Raw genomic sequence first — 13,643 nt, forward strand, 5'->3', positions numbered from 1 at the left:
GCTAGCCTAACTCGTCAAAAAGACCTAAAAGACACAGAAGAACAACACTAAATTGTATTTGAAGGCAGTGCCACCCTTGATGGATCTCAGTCACGACATCGCTGCCGCATCATGCCACCAAAATGATAATTGACAATGCAATTATGTGGGAAATCATCTCAGCAACACTATACGTTAAAAGCCTCAATTGAATCACAACAGGGCTTAACGAATTTGGAATTTAGGATTTGATGTTTAAGTTGGGTTTGGAATTTAATTCAAGTCTTAATTGGATCTTAGAAATGGATAGTTGAGTGAGTAATTTTATTTTTAGGTAAATAAATTAAAATCATATGAATGCCTAGGATGATGTCATGTGTCCCTCCGTTTGGGTTGAGGGTATACACAGCCTAAAAAATTGACGGTAGGAGTATATACATGCGTAAAGTATAACAAAGGGTATACATATACTATTTATGATAATTCGGAGGTATATTTGTCCTTTTTCCCTTTAGAAAAAAGCCAATAAAAAAGAAGCAGCATAACAACCTGACAACCGAGAACATAGAATTTCCCAACAGCCTCCCTTTAGAAAATAACCAAAAAAAGAAAAACAGATTTTCCATCTTTCCTCATTAATCTAGTTATAGGTTCAGATCCTCTCCTCACTACTCTTTTGTCATATATTGTCAAACTCTCTATAACAACATCGTTTGTCCAGATGTATTTTGGTTGCTATGGAGAACATATAATATAACATAGCATGAAAATAGGATGCAAAAAGACTTGGTTGTTATAGAGAGCGGTTGTTTCCTGCTAAAATCACAGTGACAGAACACAAAGTTGTCCTCTCTTCTGGAGGATTACAGTAGTGCAAACATTACACAAAAATGTAAGCAAAAGGCATAGCAACACTAAGTCACTTGAGAAGAATAAATGATATTAATGACAGTAATCGACTAATGTGATGTGAAGATATGGTATCTACACAACTGAAGCAACGATCTGATAAAGTTGTAACTGACCCTGGAGGCTAAGATTTCCTCGCCACCTAGTGGCTGCAATGTTTTGATATGTACAAACATAACAAAATAGGAAATTTGGAGCTTTTGCGTCTCTCGATGAAAAGATACAGTGGGCAAATGATTAAAACAAAACGAGAAAAAATCTTTCCCCATTATGTAGCTTACCATCTGTACAATTAACTTATGGAAACAGAGAAAGCTGTTTATACTGGTTGTAGATGAGGAGTTGTAGCCCGTCCTGGTGTTGTCAAAGGTTCTGCGGCCGGTGCAGGTCCAGGTGCGACTGTGACATGCAAACCCCTATGCTGCCCTGCCTGCGCCAGGAAAGCAACTTCGGCTGCTGCTAATGCTGCTGCCTCCTGCTTTATAGATGTGAAAAATGAAAAATCATAAGTATATATTTGACATTTACACACTAACATGTTAAATGAAGTTTATAATTTACACAGTCAACTCACTTAATAGTCTATGAAAATAAAAGATACCTGCATATCATACGGTTGGATTGGTAGAAAAAAAATATGCAAGTAACCTACCATAACCATTAGTACACTCAAGTGTATAAGTTAAATACACCTTTAGATGTCTCCCGTTATTTTTTTGAAACTTTTAAGTGTCTTATCTACCTACAAGGCATTTATGTACATGTGAAAAAGGACTCTAATGTTGGTTACACCAAAAATGTATGAAAATAAACTGCACCATGAACAACCAGTGGGAATGATTAACTTCTACACAACTAGAACGGGTGGTGAAAATTCTCAAGTGTTGAACCTGCTCTTAATTTCTATAAAAAAAATTAATCATGATAATGAAATGCTCTGATCGTTATTTGATTCAACCAACTTACACCAGTAGTGAAAAATGGAATTCTGAAATCACAGTGGAACCTCAAATCTCACAGATTGAAAATAGTTCTGATGTCTCTCAGGTGCAAGGTGGTCATTGAATAACTTCCACGATGTATACAACCATTGGCCTACTATTATTTTTCATCATTATCAATATGAAATCTGAAAATGTGATGTTTAATACTTATTGGAAGAAAAATTCAAAAGAAAACAAGTATGCCAATTAAGGGTTTGTATAAGAAACAAGAATAATTGTGTATTTCATTCATGAAAGTTAAGACTATTAAACAGCCAAAGATGGTAATCAAATAGTTGGTTAAACATGGAATAAGCATGAAGTTTAGAAGTTTATGAATGTACATAAATATAGCAGCTAGTTAACCATTACCACCAAAAGAAAAGCAGAAAAAACTAAGGGACTTAAACGATAAGAGTGACATATTTGGCATAAACACAAAGTGTCAGTAAAATGTGCAAGAATGAAGACAAATGCCAATACAGTTCTGAAAGTTGTAAAAAGAAGAGAAAAAGTATCTAACCTGTCTTTGCCTGCGACGCTGCAATATACCGACAGCCCAAGCTATAATGTAACAAGGTAAAAGAAAACCGGCAGCACGGAGCAGGAAAAGCTGTGTCAAGAATCAACTACATTATTAGTCCCACCCGCTGTCTAGAGTAGATGTGTCATAAACTTATCATAGAAAGTAACAAGTAGACTTAAAACTCACTGTATTACTTACCGTGAAAAAGGTGGAAACATCATCCTCATCCTCATCAGCATCTCCAACGATCAGAGCATGCCTCAGTAACAGAAGGGCCATTAACTGAAGGAAAACAGAGTGCATAATTTAATATGGTGAGCAAACAAAGTGAGAAGATAGAAAAACAAATTTGTCACCAAGATCTACTGTTTTTGGCACATCTAAAAGATTCTTCCCTAATCTTCTTCAAGTTTAACATCCATAAACATGTAGGATACATGCCATGCATACTGCGGAAATCTTTAAATATTTAGGAACGAGATTGACACTCATTTCTGATCCCATTGGACAACCAGAAGAAAAATAGCATAAGAAACAAGATAGGGTAATAAGAGGAAAGTGAAGAAAAGCATGCACTCTACCAAGAGACCATTGCAATGACATAATATCATATACTAATACAGATTGCCATTTCAAGGACTTGCTGGAAAATCTTTATTTTTTATTTATTTATTCAAGTATAACCAGAAATATGGTCCTGCCGGGGCTTGAACCCACAACCTTCACAAGCATGAGGGTATAAGTAATGACAGGTGTGGAAGCTTGTTTGTCATCTATACAAAGGGTGGATGAGTTAATATCTATCTTTTTTTAATATAAATAATGTTTTCTCTTACATATCATTACTAAAATATGCCTCCAATGAGATGAAAATCCCCGTTGTATTTTCTCTAAAGATGGAATCAGCCCAAAAATGCAATCTTGATAAAATTCTACTACCAATTCAACTGCACTCTACCATCTCAGAGCATAATGTGAAAATTCATTAATCACACTACCAATGTCGCTCGCACCCTCCTCTCTCTCAAGAGACTTTTAATCCATTCATGTACATACCAGCTAGAAGAACAATTTTAATGCATGTCCAACATCACACTAGCCACTACTAAGCAAAAGAAGTTTGCACTGCAATAAAACAAAATGAATTAACTACACAATAATTCAGTTGCTTACAATCAAAGCGGCAGACCGACAAAATGCAGCTCCACTAGCATTTGAATCTGCATATTCATCATAGTCAGCCTCTAGAAGACGGCGTTCAGCAGCAGCCATTGCAAGAAGTCGAGGATCGTGAAAGTCGACCTGAGTGCCACCCACTGTCCAACCTCTACATAAGCCACATGGTTGAATTCATCATTGACAGATAAGACAGAAAAGAAGTTTTTCAGCATATAAAGATTACAAAAGGATGTGCTGTTTATGTTTCGAGTGCTACATGACCCCAGAAGCATAGAAACACTGTCTGGATTTTATTGAAAAAAAACTAGAAAACCACTCTTAAAAAGGGGAAAAGAAAGAAGTTGAGGGAAAAATAGCCAGAACAATCACTTACCACAGGCAGAAGTTACTAACGACAAAAACTGGCTCCAAAGTATTGGTTCCATCAGATTATGTTACAAATTTTAAGTAGCAAGGACAAATTATGCATCAACAGTGTATATTAGGGAAAACTAAGCTACCCGGACATACCTGATGTCAATGGATGTATCTTCAGATTGAGGAGGCGGGGGCCGAGCAGTATAGCCAGGCTGATAAAGCTGCAGGTTAGACACAATTTTCTAAGTTTGGTGAGACTGCCAGCTAGATAGAAATATTTCCGCGTGTAGCTGAACTAAAACTCTTTCAGCAAGCATTCACTGGCATTCCAAATTTGTGACAAGTATCAATGCCCTTTGTTTTTTATTAGTTGTATCAATGTCCTATATTTCTGAAGTAAAAAAATAAATAAACAGCTGAATTGCTGCATAGGGATAAGTGACACACTCTACCGTCAGGAAAGAGTATTGAGGAGGAAAGTGCGAGCACATAAAGGAAATATGATTGTCTATACTCTCAGCTGGTGGTCTGGTACAGAGTCAATTATGTTATCTCACCTAGACACCTACCCTCACTCTTTTATGGCTCAATTGTCTTACACTGGTTTTGGTATGGGGAGAGGCAAAAGGTTAATCATCATACTCAATAAAACAATGTAAATAGAACACACATAGGAGTACCTGATGGCAAATCTCGCAAGTTATATCTCCCTTCTCATCACACCATCGCTGAACACATTTTCTATGAGCATACTGGATTTTGTGACAGTGAAGTAGATGACAAATAAAAAAGAATAGTTAGCATACCAATAAAAGCTCATATAAGTACACAAAATAATTGTTGGACATTGCAACACAGATATAAATAAGCTGTGACAGTGAAGTACACAAAATAATCGTTGGACATAGTGACAGTGAAGTAGACTAGAATGCTTTCAACTTTGTTGAAGAGGATAGAAAACTCAAATATCAAGCCTCTGTAGAATGTTGAATCATTCAAATCTTAAGATCTTGAGAAAAAATGTATCAGGGATTAGCAAATTTAGGCTTTAGCTGTAAAAAACGTGATTGACATAATTATTAACGCATAAACAACTCATTGAACAAGAAGAGAACTGAAATTCACCAACTTCACAAAGATACCTTCAAGCTGCCACTGCAACCACAAGGCATCTCCAAATTTTTCAAGCTATCTTCTTCCTGGCAAATCCGACATTCCACAGTCTGAAGTAATGGCTCTTCTTCATCTCCAGCTCTTGGATATTCATTCTCTTGAGCATCAATACCTGAGGACGTACCAACTGTCTGAGTGACAGATGTGCCTCCAGAGAATTCTGTATGCTCGGGCTGTGGCAGAGAGTGCAATGATTCGGGTGTGATAAGATGGTCAACACGCAAAACCAAATGTTCTTCCATTAGCAGTTCACCAACTTATCCTAAGATCCTCAAACAACGTCAGCCATCTCATATGACAAAAATATAAGAGGAAAAATTCAGACACTCGCTAAGCAAAAGAAGATTCTCTAACCATCACATTTTTACAGACTACTAGAGATACTGGTTTTAGTGAATTTGGTATACTTTAGTGTTGTACAGTTTTGCTTTACCTTTGTACAGCTTTGCCCTAAGTTAGCAACCTATGTTGCCATCTTAAAAAATGAATCTTCCTACTTACTAAAATGGCCATCACATGTCAAGAGAAAGGAATTTGAAAAGCATAAGATGTACTTCCCTTTAATTTCCTATTAACAAGGTTTATGCTGTTCTCGTTTAGAATCAAAAGTCCAGAATGCCACATTAAACATGCAAAGAAACTGGATCTCCTAGTTTAAATTCGCAAACATACATTCTCACTACTAAAGAACAGCACTCTTGAACAGAAAATTAGAGTTTGAAACCTAACATCAAATTGACCTATAAAATAAGTTCGAAAATTCAACCCAAACTCTGAAGCAAAACGGTTAAACAAACGCATGAAACAACCTTCTGAGTTCCCTCAGTCCCATTTCCTCTCTTTTTTCTAACAGTCAACAATCTTGACAAAATCAAGACCATACATTTCATGATAGAACTTCTAAAAAGCTTCAAGCTTTGGGCATAAAAAGGATGAAAAAACATCGTTTACCTTCAGTTTCAATAAATCGCAAAAATTATATAACAAGTCAGAATCCAGCGATTAATTAGCTCACCCAATTATAGAAATCTTCCACCCAAAGCAAAAAGTTTCAATCTTGGACTAGGAACTTAGATTAAAATGTAGATTAATGGTTGGAATTTGAGATAACTGAACTGAATCAACTCACCTAAATGTAAAATCATAGACCCCAAACAAAAAGAGCAAAATTAGGATAAACAACAAATGAAAAGGTACCTGAATATGCAATTCTTGATGGGTTAGTATTGTGAAGGACCAGCTTAGAAGCTAATGAATATATACGAGTCTTTTTCAGACAAGAAAAGTCGCAGTAACACTTTTTCCTTGTGGGGTTTGCTTAGAAATTTATGATAAAATTGATATATTTATATTCTTCTAGTTTATTGTAGAAGTCTTTTCTACTCTTCTATATGGCCGAGTAAAGATTAGATTAAATCTCAAGGTTTCGGATTTAAATTTTGAAGAAATAAAAATATATTAGGTAATATTTTTATTTGGACGAAACTATTTGATACTCATTTGAAAGGTAATAGATATTCCATAGAATTATTCAAAAATGGTAAAAATTGATTGGAATATCACAATTACGAGAATTTAGAAAAATCACAAATCTTCTCTTTTACCCTTGGTCTTGGTAACGTTCGCCCCAAGCCAAAAGAAAATGACGTTTTCCGTATGGGTATAATGGACAAAGTCAATGTTGTCATAAATTTCAATTTTTTAAAAAAAATGTTTTCTCCATATTGGTATTCATATTTAATTAATGAATATTATAAAGTTACATATTTTAAATAGTTAAGAAAATATTAAACGCAAATGTGTTTACTTTAAACTTAGTTTTTTAATCATAAAAGTCATAAATTAAGAAGTGTTATTTCTCACTTTATAGGGGAGTTTCGAGGCAACATAAAAATTTATCATCTTTGTATGACATGTAGATTACAAGTTAGAGTTGTAAAATCAATCATTATATTTATATCAGAGTTTACTACTCAAATCAAACTTAGAATATCCTGTAAGTTGAATTATCCTTATATCTCACTTAATCAGACTTATGTTTTGCATTATTTACTTGGCTACAAATTATTATTATTTTGTAGCAAGTAATTAGTCCTCTTAGTAAAACCCTAGGGAAGAGGTCTTCTTCCAAGAAGAAGCAAACTAGTACCAATAAAAGTCAATGGTCATAAACAAAGATATTAATCTCTTCTAGTTGCTTTGGCTAAAAATGAGCAAGCACCAAGAGGGGAATAAAATGTACCACGTAATTTCATGTTCTTAGCTCCCTTTTGTACCCACCCACACTTGCACATAATTGATATAAAAAAAGTCTAATGGTAGCCTAATAGTACTAATTAGAGGAAGAAAAAGGTGGAAAAGTTTGGTATGTATGTTTGGCTTTTAAAGAGTACTTGATGAATTGGTAAAAAGTAAAAGGGAAAATGGGGTGGTTGAGTAGCAATGTAGCATGCTCTCTAGAAAAAGTGTTGCTCTTCTTCTCTTTTCTTTCTTTGTTTCACGTGTTTGGTATTTATATTAGAGTTCGACTAATCTGAAGCTCAAACTCAAGACCTCTAATTAAGGGAGGAACAATCTCCTACACTACAACACATTTATTGATGGTACACTACTAATTAATCTTCTATATCAATTTAGTGTTATGTTTCTCTTCCCTTTTCTTTTTTTCTTTGAATACTATCTAAAAAAATGTAAATTATTAGTTGCACATCTAAAATATTCTCGAAATAATATTGTAGTTTGATTATATACATTATTGTTTTATCATTTGTTGTTCTGATTTTTGAAGAAGTCATTTAAATTCAATAGTACATAAAATATTGGATATTCATTACATATTAAGGTGATGTATTATGAGTTTACGAGACAAAAAAGCATTTAAACGAAATTTCTTTAAAAAAAAACTAAGGTTGAACAACTAGATAAAACTATTAAAGGATTCATATTATGAGTGTGCAAAACAACATTATTTAATCAACAAAAGTTTAAAAGAGAAGATGGAAGGAATGGGGACAAATAGAAGGAAAAAGTTTAGTGACAATATCATAGACTCAATGATGTGTCTTCTTGACCTTATGTGAGTCATGATAGATTTTGTTTGCTTATGAGCATCATTGTTATAATTTACAAGTATCACTTTAGTTGTTGTATCTCTTTAAGATGTTCTAAATTTTATTCAGGTATAACATATAAGTATGTTTTTTAATTTGATTTTATTTTATGTTTACAAATAGAACGTTAATTTTGTATAAGTTAAATAAATAAACACACATTTTACGTGATATCTTATATGACAATTTGAGTCCTATATAGCGTCATACATATATTATGACACGTATGACTTATGTGTCTATTTGTTAACTTTATACAAGTTTGAGTGTTTATTTATGTACACTCAATATTGAAGAACATGAAACGAGACCAAGTTAAAAGTCACATTTATGTATTATGTCTTTTATTTATATGAGTGTCATGTTAATAACACCTATTATTATTATTATTAATATTTTTTAGGTAAAATGAGCTTTCTTGTTTTCTTTTGTGAAAAAATTATTGTAATCTTCATGATTAGTTTACTATATTTTTCGTCAAGTATATTGACCAATATCAATATACAATTCTTTAACTTAAAGAATCGATTTGTTATGAGACATCATGACTAGTTGAGAAATTAAGAATTGTTAATCTCACGTGTGATTCTTACACTAGAATATTGATTTAGCAAATTAATGATAAAATCTCTTTTAGAAAAATAGTACTCCATATACTATATACTCTTGGTTTAATAATTGAGAATAATTCTCGTATATCGCTAAAAAATATCCGGAAAACAAATCGGATCCGGGTTTTGCTAAGGTACAGGTTAAAAGCCCAATTCGGAGTTGATCAGTTTAATCGGGTCACAAACCTTTGCCAGTGAGGGTTTAAACTTACATCAAAACCCTAGTGTTCTTTTTACCCCAATTCAAACCGCTTCACTTGCTCCCATCAACTTGTAGCAGCATTGCCATGGCAGAAACAGAGCCTGAAGCCGCCGTCGCGCCCGCCGTTGAAGCCGTAGTAGAGGCCGAGAAAGAGGACACTTCGGCTCAGGACATGGATGTCGAAGCTCTAGCCGTTGATGATACGGAAGATAACGGGGGGTCGAAGCGTCCAAGGGAGGAGGAAAACGAGCCGGAGAATGAAGACGCCACGAAGAAGCTGAAGATCGATAAGTCTGTGGAAGAAGAACGATTTGAGAATTTAGATGGAAGCAAAACGGTGGATGAAGAAAAGAAAGACGGGTCGGGTCCGGTTAGCGTGGGTCCTAAGAACTTTGGATCGTCTGTGGAGATGTTCGATTACTTTTATAAGCTTCTTCATTCTTGGTCTCCCAACCTCAACCTCAACAAGGTAAGCTGTTTTATGTATTTTTCTTCAATATTGCAGTGAAACAGTTGTGAGTGGAGCGAAATGGATAACTAACCTTGATATGAAATGCTCGGAATAACGAATTGTGCCCACATAGTCACGAAATGCATAATGATGATTCATATAGCTTACACTGACCCCAGTAATTTGGTATTAAGGCTTAGCTTAGTTGTTTGAGTGTAGCCTATTGAGCATATTGATAAAATTTGTAGAGGATTGACTGTGCATGATTCCATAAACCAATATTTGATCTTTGGAGTGGTTTTGGTCTCCAGTTTTAGTTTTTCATGGGTAGGCTGCCAATGTGGGATGCAATTTCAGATATTTTACATGGAAATTGGAATAGTCTGAAAGTGTGTAGCTTTAGAGAATTAAGCTGAATTATATGTTTATATCAGTCAACCAGTGCACTGTGCTGTTTTGTTCCTTTGTGTGGCAATGTTGTACCAATTGGGCTAGTTTATTTGTGAGCGATAAGTTAACTCCAGCCTGCCAAAAGTTGCTTCCTGTCTAAAGTATCCGGCGTTTAGATGGATGGTATGACAGATTTCTTTTCTCTGTGTGTATACGACTATGAATATTGACTCAAGCAACCAGTCTCTTGTAAGATATGTTAGTAATTGTGAGATTGCACCTCTCCTATTTTGACCTATATATTTATTTGGTTTTAGTAAATAGTATCAAAATTCAAAATGCAAAGTTAGAGAATACCTAACTTCTCGCTGAATAAATGGGCCTGAACTGGATAATTGCAGTTCAACAAGTACAACCACATGGACCAGTGACCCTTAGTTGCGCGGACTCTTCACTTTTGATGCCGCACCCGTGTCGGATTCTCCAAAAATACACTACTTTTGGTGAATCCGACACGCACCCATTGACATTTCTGAAGAGTCCGAGCAACATAGACTGGACCACACCTTCCATTTCTTTCCATCCTTGGTTAATTGGAAGTAAAATGCATTTAGAAAACAATGGTTGTATTATTTATTTATTTTTTTTATAACCGAGAAATCCGTCTGTAACCCGCCCCTTGGACCAATCACAACCTTCTAAACTAGGTGGATAATGGGCCCGCCCCTCTACCCTTCTCCACTTAAATACCGGGCTTCACTTTGCATGGTGTGGGGCTTGAACCTGCGACCTAAGCCACAAATCCTCCACCTTTTGCCACTTGAGCCTAGGCCTTGGGGGCACAATGGTTGTATTATGTGTGGGTATTGGATAGTACATTTGTTGTGTGACCTTCTTGATTAAGTGCCTGTTTGGATTAGCTTTACTTTTAGGTGTTTTTAGCTTTCAAGCACGTTTTAAAGATGTTTGGAAAGCTTAAAAGATGCTTTTAAGCACTCAATTTTAGGCCAAAAAAGTTGTAAAATAAGCCAAAAGTAGGGTATCCTCTACTTATGGCTTTTAGTTTTTGACTTGTAAGTTTACTTTTTATAAGTCCATCCGAACAGGCCCTAGCCCATTGCTTGTAGAAAGAAGTTGTGTTCAAATGTGCTGGGTAATCTATTTTGGTTGGTTAGATACTCATGTCTCATCACATGAAATTTTATCTGTGCTTTCTGATTCCTTTTCTTGCTGTATTGCAGTATGAGCACATTGTTTTGCTTGACTTGCTAAAGAAGGGTCATTTAGAGCCAGATAGAAAGATTGGTACAGGAGTCCGCGCATTCCAAATCCGGTTTCATCCTCAATTTAAAAGTCGCTGCTTCTTTGTCATTAGGGAGGATGACTCTGTGGATGATTTTAGCTTCAGGAAATGTGTTGATCACATTAGTCCCCTCCCAGAGAACATGCAAGTAAAACACGAGGCAAACAGAGACTTGGCTCGTGGTGGAAAAGGAGGTGGGCGTGGCCGTGGAAGAGGAGGGAAGCCAAGATATTGAAGGCAGCTGTGTGTTCTGCCAATTATTCTGTACTCCGTTGCATGCTGCTGTTTAGTTCACATTTTGTTCAATACCCCTTTCAATTCTGCAGTTTATGACATAATGGTTTGTTGCTAGTGAAGTTACATGACTACAAGGATGGCATCAACTAGTTATAATCTTACCATAATATGCGTTAAATTTATGTAATGTATGAATACATCAGATGAAATTATCATATGAAGAACGTATTAGTCAATTTTTCGCATATACTGTAGGAGGTGTTAACTAAACATAATGCTCTGGTAAATTGTGGGCTCCCTCCCAAGTGCACTAGCCCTCTCAACCTCCCAATTGTATTCACAGCAAGTTTCAAGACCTCAATAGGAATAGCCACTGTTATGGTCAGTGAAACTTCATGACAATATCCTCGCGTTTCACATGGACTATTTATGAAGTTTATTCCATCAAAAGCTGCTAGGACTCCGTTATATCAACCAAAAATTGCCTGGTCTTTGTATCCAAACTAATTAAATCTTCGAAAAAATGGTACTTGGAATTTTTCAACTCCAGAAGTACCTCTTCGGCTTCTGAATTTCCATCATTCCGCTAAAGATTAAAGTAAGATTTTTTTATGAATGACTACCTAACTTTGTACTCTTATATATTTCTTTGGCCCAACGTGTCTAAATCGAAACTTGTCCTCAACTAATGGACACCAATTTATTAGTATTTCCCTACTAAAAAAGTCTAAGGGTCCAAATGGACCCTAGATTTTAGTAATGGTGGGGTGAGGTTTGGGAGGGGGGATTTAAACTTAAAAGGTCTCTTTCAAAAGATTATAGTAAGATTAATCTAATAATATAATTATAAGACACCAATAATCAGGTGGGCTTTACACCTAAATAGGACAAAAGGAAATGGCGTGCACTTTTATTTTTCGGTTTTTATTTTTTAAAATCCGAAACCAAATCAAAAAACCAAACAAAGTAATTTATTAATCCAAAATTAATCTGAAAAACCAAAAAACCAATCCAAATAAAAATTCGATCTAATTTGATTTGATTATTCGATTTAATCCGAATAATGCACGCACCTAATTAGGAATTTGAAATAGGACATATGTTGATCTCTCCAATGTTCCTACTAGGTAGGGGAAATGACTTCGGATTTACAAAGTCTAATATACTTATCATGGATGATTAACACGTGTCATCCACTTAAATAATTCTCTTTTGATTAAGACACTTGTGTTAAAATGGTTCCATATTGAAAGAATAATATACTAGTTTTATTGATATCGATCGAGCTGTCTATCAAATAGGTACCCAACGCCACTAGCTGTTTATTTAACTAAGTTTGTGTGACAATTTTATTTTTTTTTAAAAAAAAAATCTTCTGTTCAATGTTTTACAAAAAGAAAAGAAAAACTTCAAATCTTATTCATACTTTATATATTTCTTATCGGTAATGGAGGCATCGACACATATGTCTATTTGAAACAGTCTATGATAGGGATATTGAAAATTTATTTAATAAATAAAAAAATCTATAGCAAAAGTGTTGATGAGTGATTAATATTATATTCTTGATTTTAAAAAGTTGGGTATAATTTCGTACAAAAAACTATATATAATTTCTCTAAATCAATATGCATTAGACTAATGAGTTAGTACTATGAATCGTTTTATAAATTATAATTGATGAATCAACGTGCATTAGACATTTTTGGTACTACAAAGTCTACAAATAGTCAAAAACGATGAAATGTAAACAACACAACCAAAAACATATATAACATAATTATGGCAGAGGGGGAAAAAAAGAAGCGGAGGAGATAATAGCATAATATAATATTAAACAAAATGCAAAAGTAGAGGATCAAATTGATTAAACTTTCCATTGTTCTTATCTTCTCATTATATGTACTCTTTATATGCCATTGCTTTCAGCTTCAATGAATTAGTTAATTGCAACAATATCCTCCATCAGCCAATTAAATTCAGACACATTTAGGGATTGTTTTATTCGCGAATTAAATTATCTCGTAAATTACAATTTAAAATTTAAATTATCTCACATTTGATAGAATAAAGTAAATTTAATCTCAAATTTAATTTTAAAATATTCCGCGTACCAAACGACCTCTTTGAACAGTCCACGGTGCACCATAACAACCGTACCACTATCGACTCTATTGAGAGATTTGAGAACAAAGATGGGCCAGGAGTAGGGGTGTGCATTCGGTTTTTTGGT

At 34.7% G+C, this 13,643-nt stretch overlaps 2 protein-coding genes across 3 annotated transcripts; one reads left to right on the plus strand and one right to left on the minus strand.

The window, feature by feature from the left end:
* Positions 1-972: 972 nt before the first annotated feature.
* Positions 973-6,455, minus strand: LOC125873025 (uncharacterized). 2 transcript variants are annotated; one of them, XM_049553868.1, is made up of 8 exons: positions 6,304-6,455; positions 5,076-5,368; positions 4,614-4,685; positions 4,087-4,154; positions 3,571-3,724; positions 2,596-2,679; positions 2,395-2,484; positions 973-1,363 (listed from the first exon to the last, which is right to left on the minus strand). In XM_049553868.1, the coding sequence occupies exons 2-8, from the start codon at positions 5,346-5,348 to the stop codon at positions 1,208-1,210; spliced, it is 897 nt and encodes a 298-aa protein (XP_049409825.1). In that variant the 5' UTR covers positions 5,349-5,368; positions 6,304-6,455; the 3' UTR covers positions 973-1,207. The 2 variants fall into 2 exon arrangements, with proteins under 2 accessions (XP_049409825.1, XP_049409824.1); XM_049553867.1 differs by having other exon boundaries at positions 973-1,366.
* Positions 6,456-8,985: 2,530 nt separating this feature from the next.
* LOC125873029 (protein EMBRYO DEFECTIVE 514-like) lies at positions 8,986-11,777 on the plus strand. The gene is made up of 2 exons (XM_049553874.1): positions 8,986-9,498; positions 11,112-11,777. Exons 1-2 carry the CDS (start codon positions 9,115-9,117, stop codon positions 11,406-11,408), a joined length of 681 nt encoding a protein of 226 aa, XP_049409831.1. The 5' UTR covers positions 8,986-9,114; the 3' UTR covers positions 11,409-11,777.
* The last annotated feature ends 1,866 nt before the right edge of the window (positions 11,778-13,643 follow it).

The sequence above is a fragment of the Solanum stenotomum genome, chromosome 8, assembly GCF_019186545.1.
Source record: "Solanum stenotomum isolate F172 chromosome 8, ASM1918654v1, whole genome shotgun sequence".
In the NCBI taxonomy this organism is placed as follows: Eukaryota; Viridiplantae; Streptophyta; class Magnoliopsida; order Solanales; family Solanaceae; genus Solanum; species Solanum stenotomum.

Excerpts from the sequence above, each read along its gene's own strand:
- LOC125873025 (XM_049553867.1), bottom strand. The coding sequence starts at position 5,348 with ATGGAAGAACATTTGGTTTTGCGTGTTGACCATCTTATCACACCCGAA. Across the intron at positions 4,155-4,613 it reads CTTGCGAGATTTGCCATCAG|CTTTATCAGCCTGGCTATAC; the intron begins GTACTCCTATGT and ends TCTAACCTGCAG. Across the intron at positions 2,485-2,595 it reads ATGTTTCCACCTTTTTCACG|CTTTTCCTGCTCCGTGCTGC; the intron begins GTAAGTAATACA and ends TTCTTGACACAG.
- LOC125873029 (XM_049553874.1), top strand. The coding sequence starts at position 9,115 with ATGGCAGAAACAGAGCCTGAAGCCGCCGTCGCGCCCGCCGTTGAAGCC. Across the intron at positions 9,499-11,111 it reads CCAACCTCAACCTCAACAAG|TATGAGCACATTGTTTTGCT; the intron begins GTAAGCTGTTTT and ends GCTGTATTGCAG.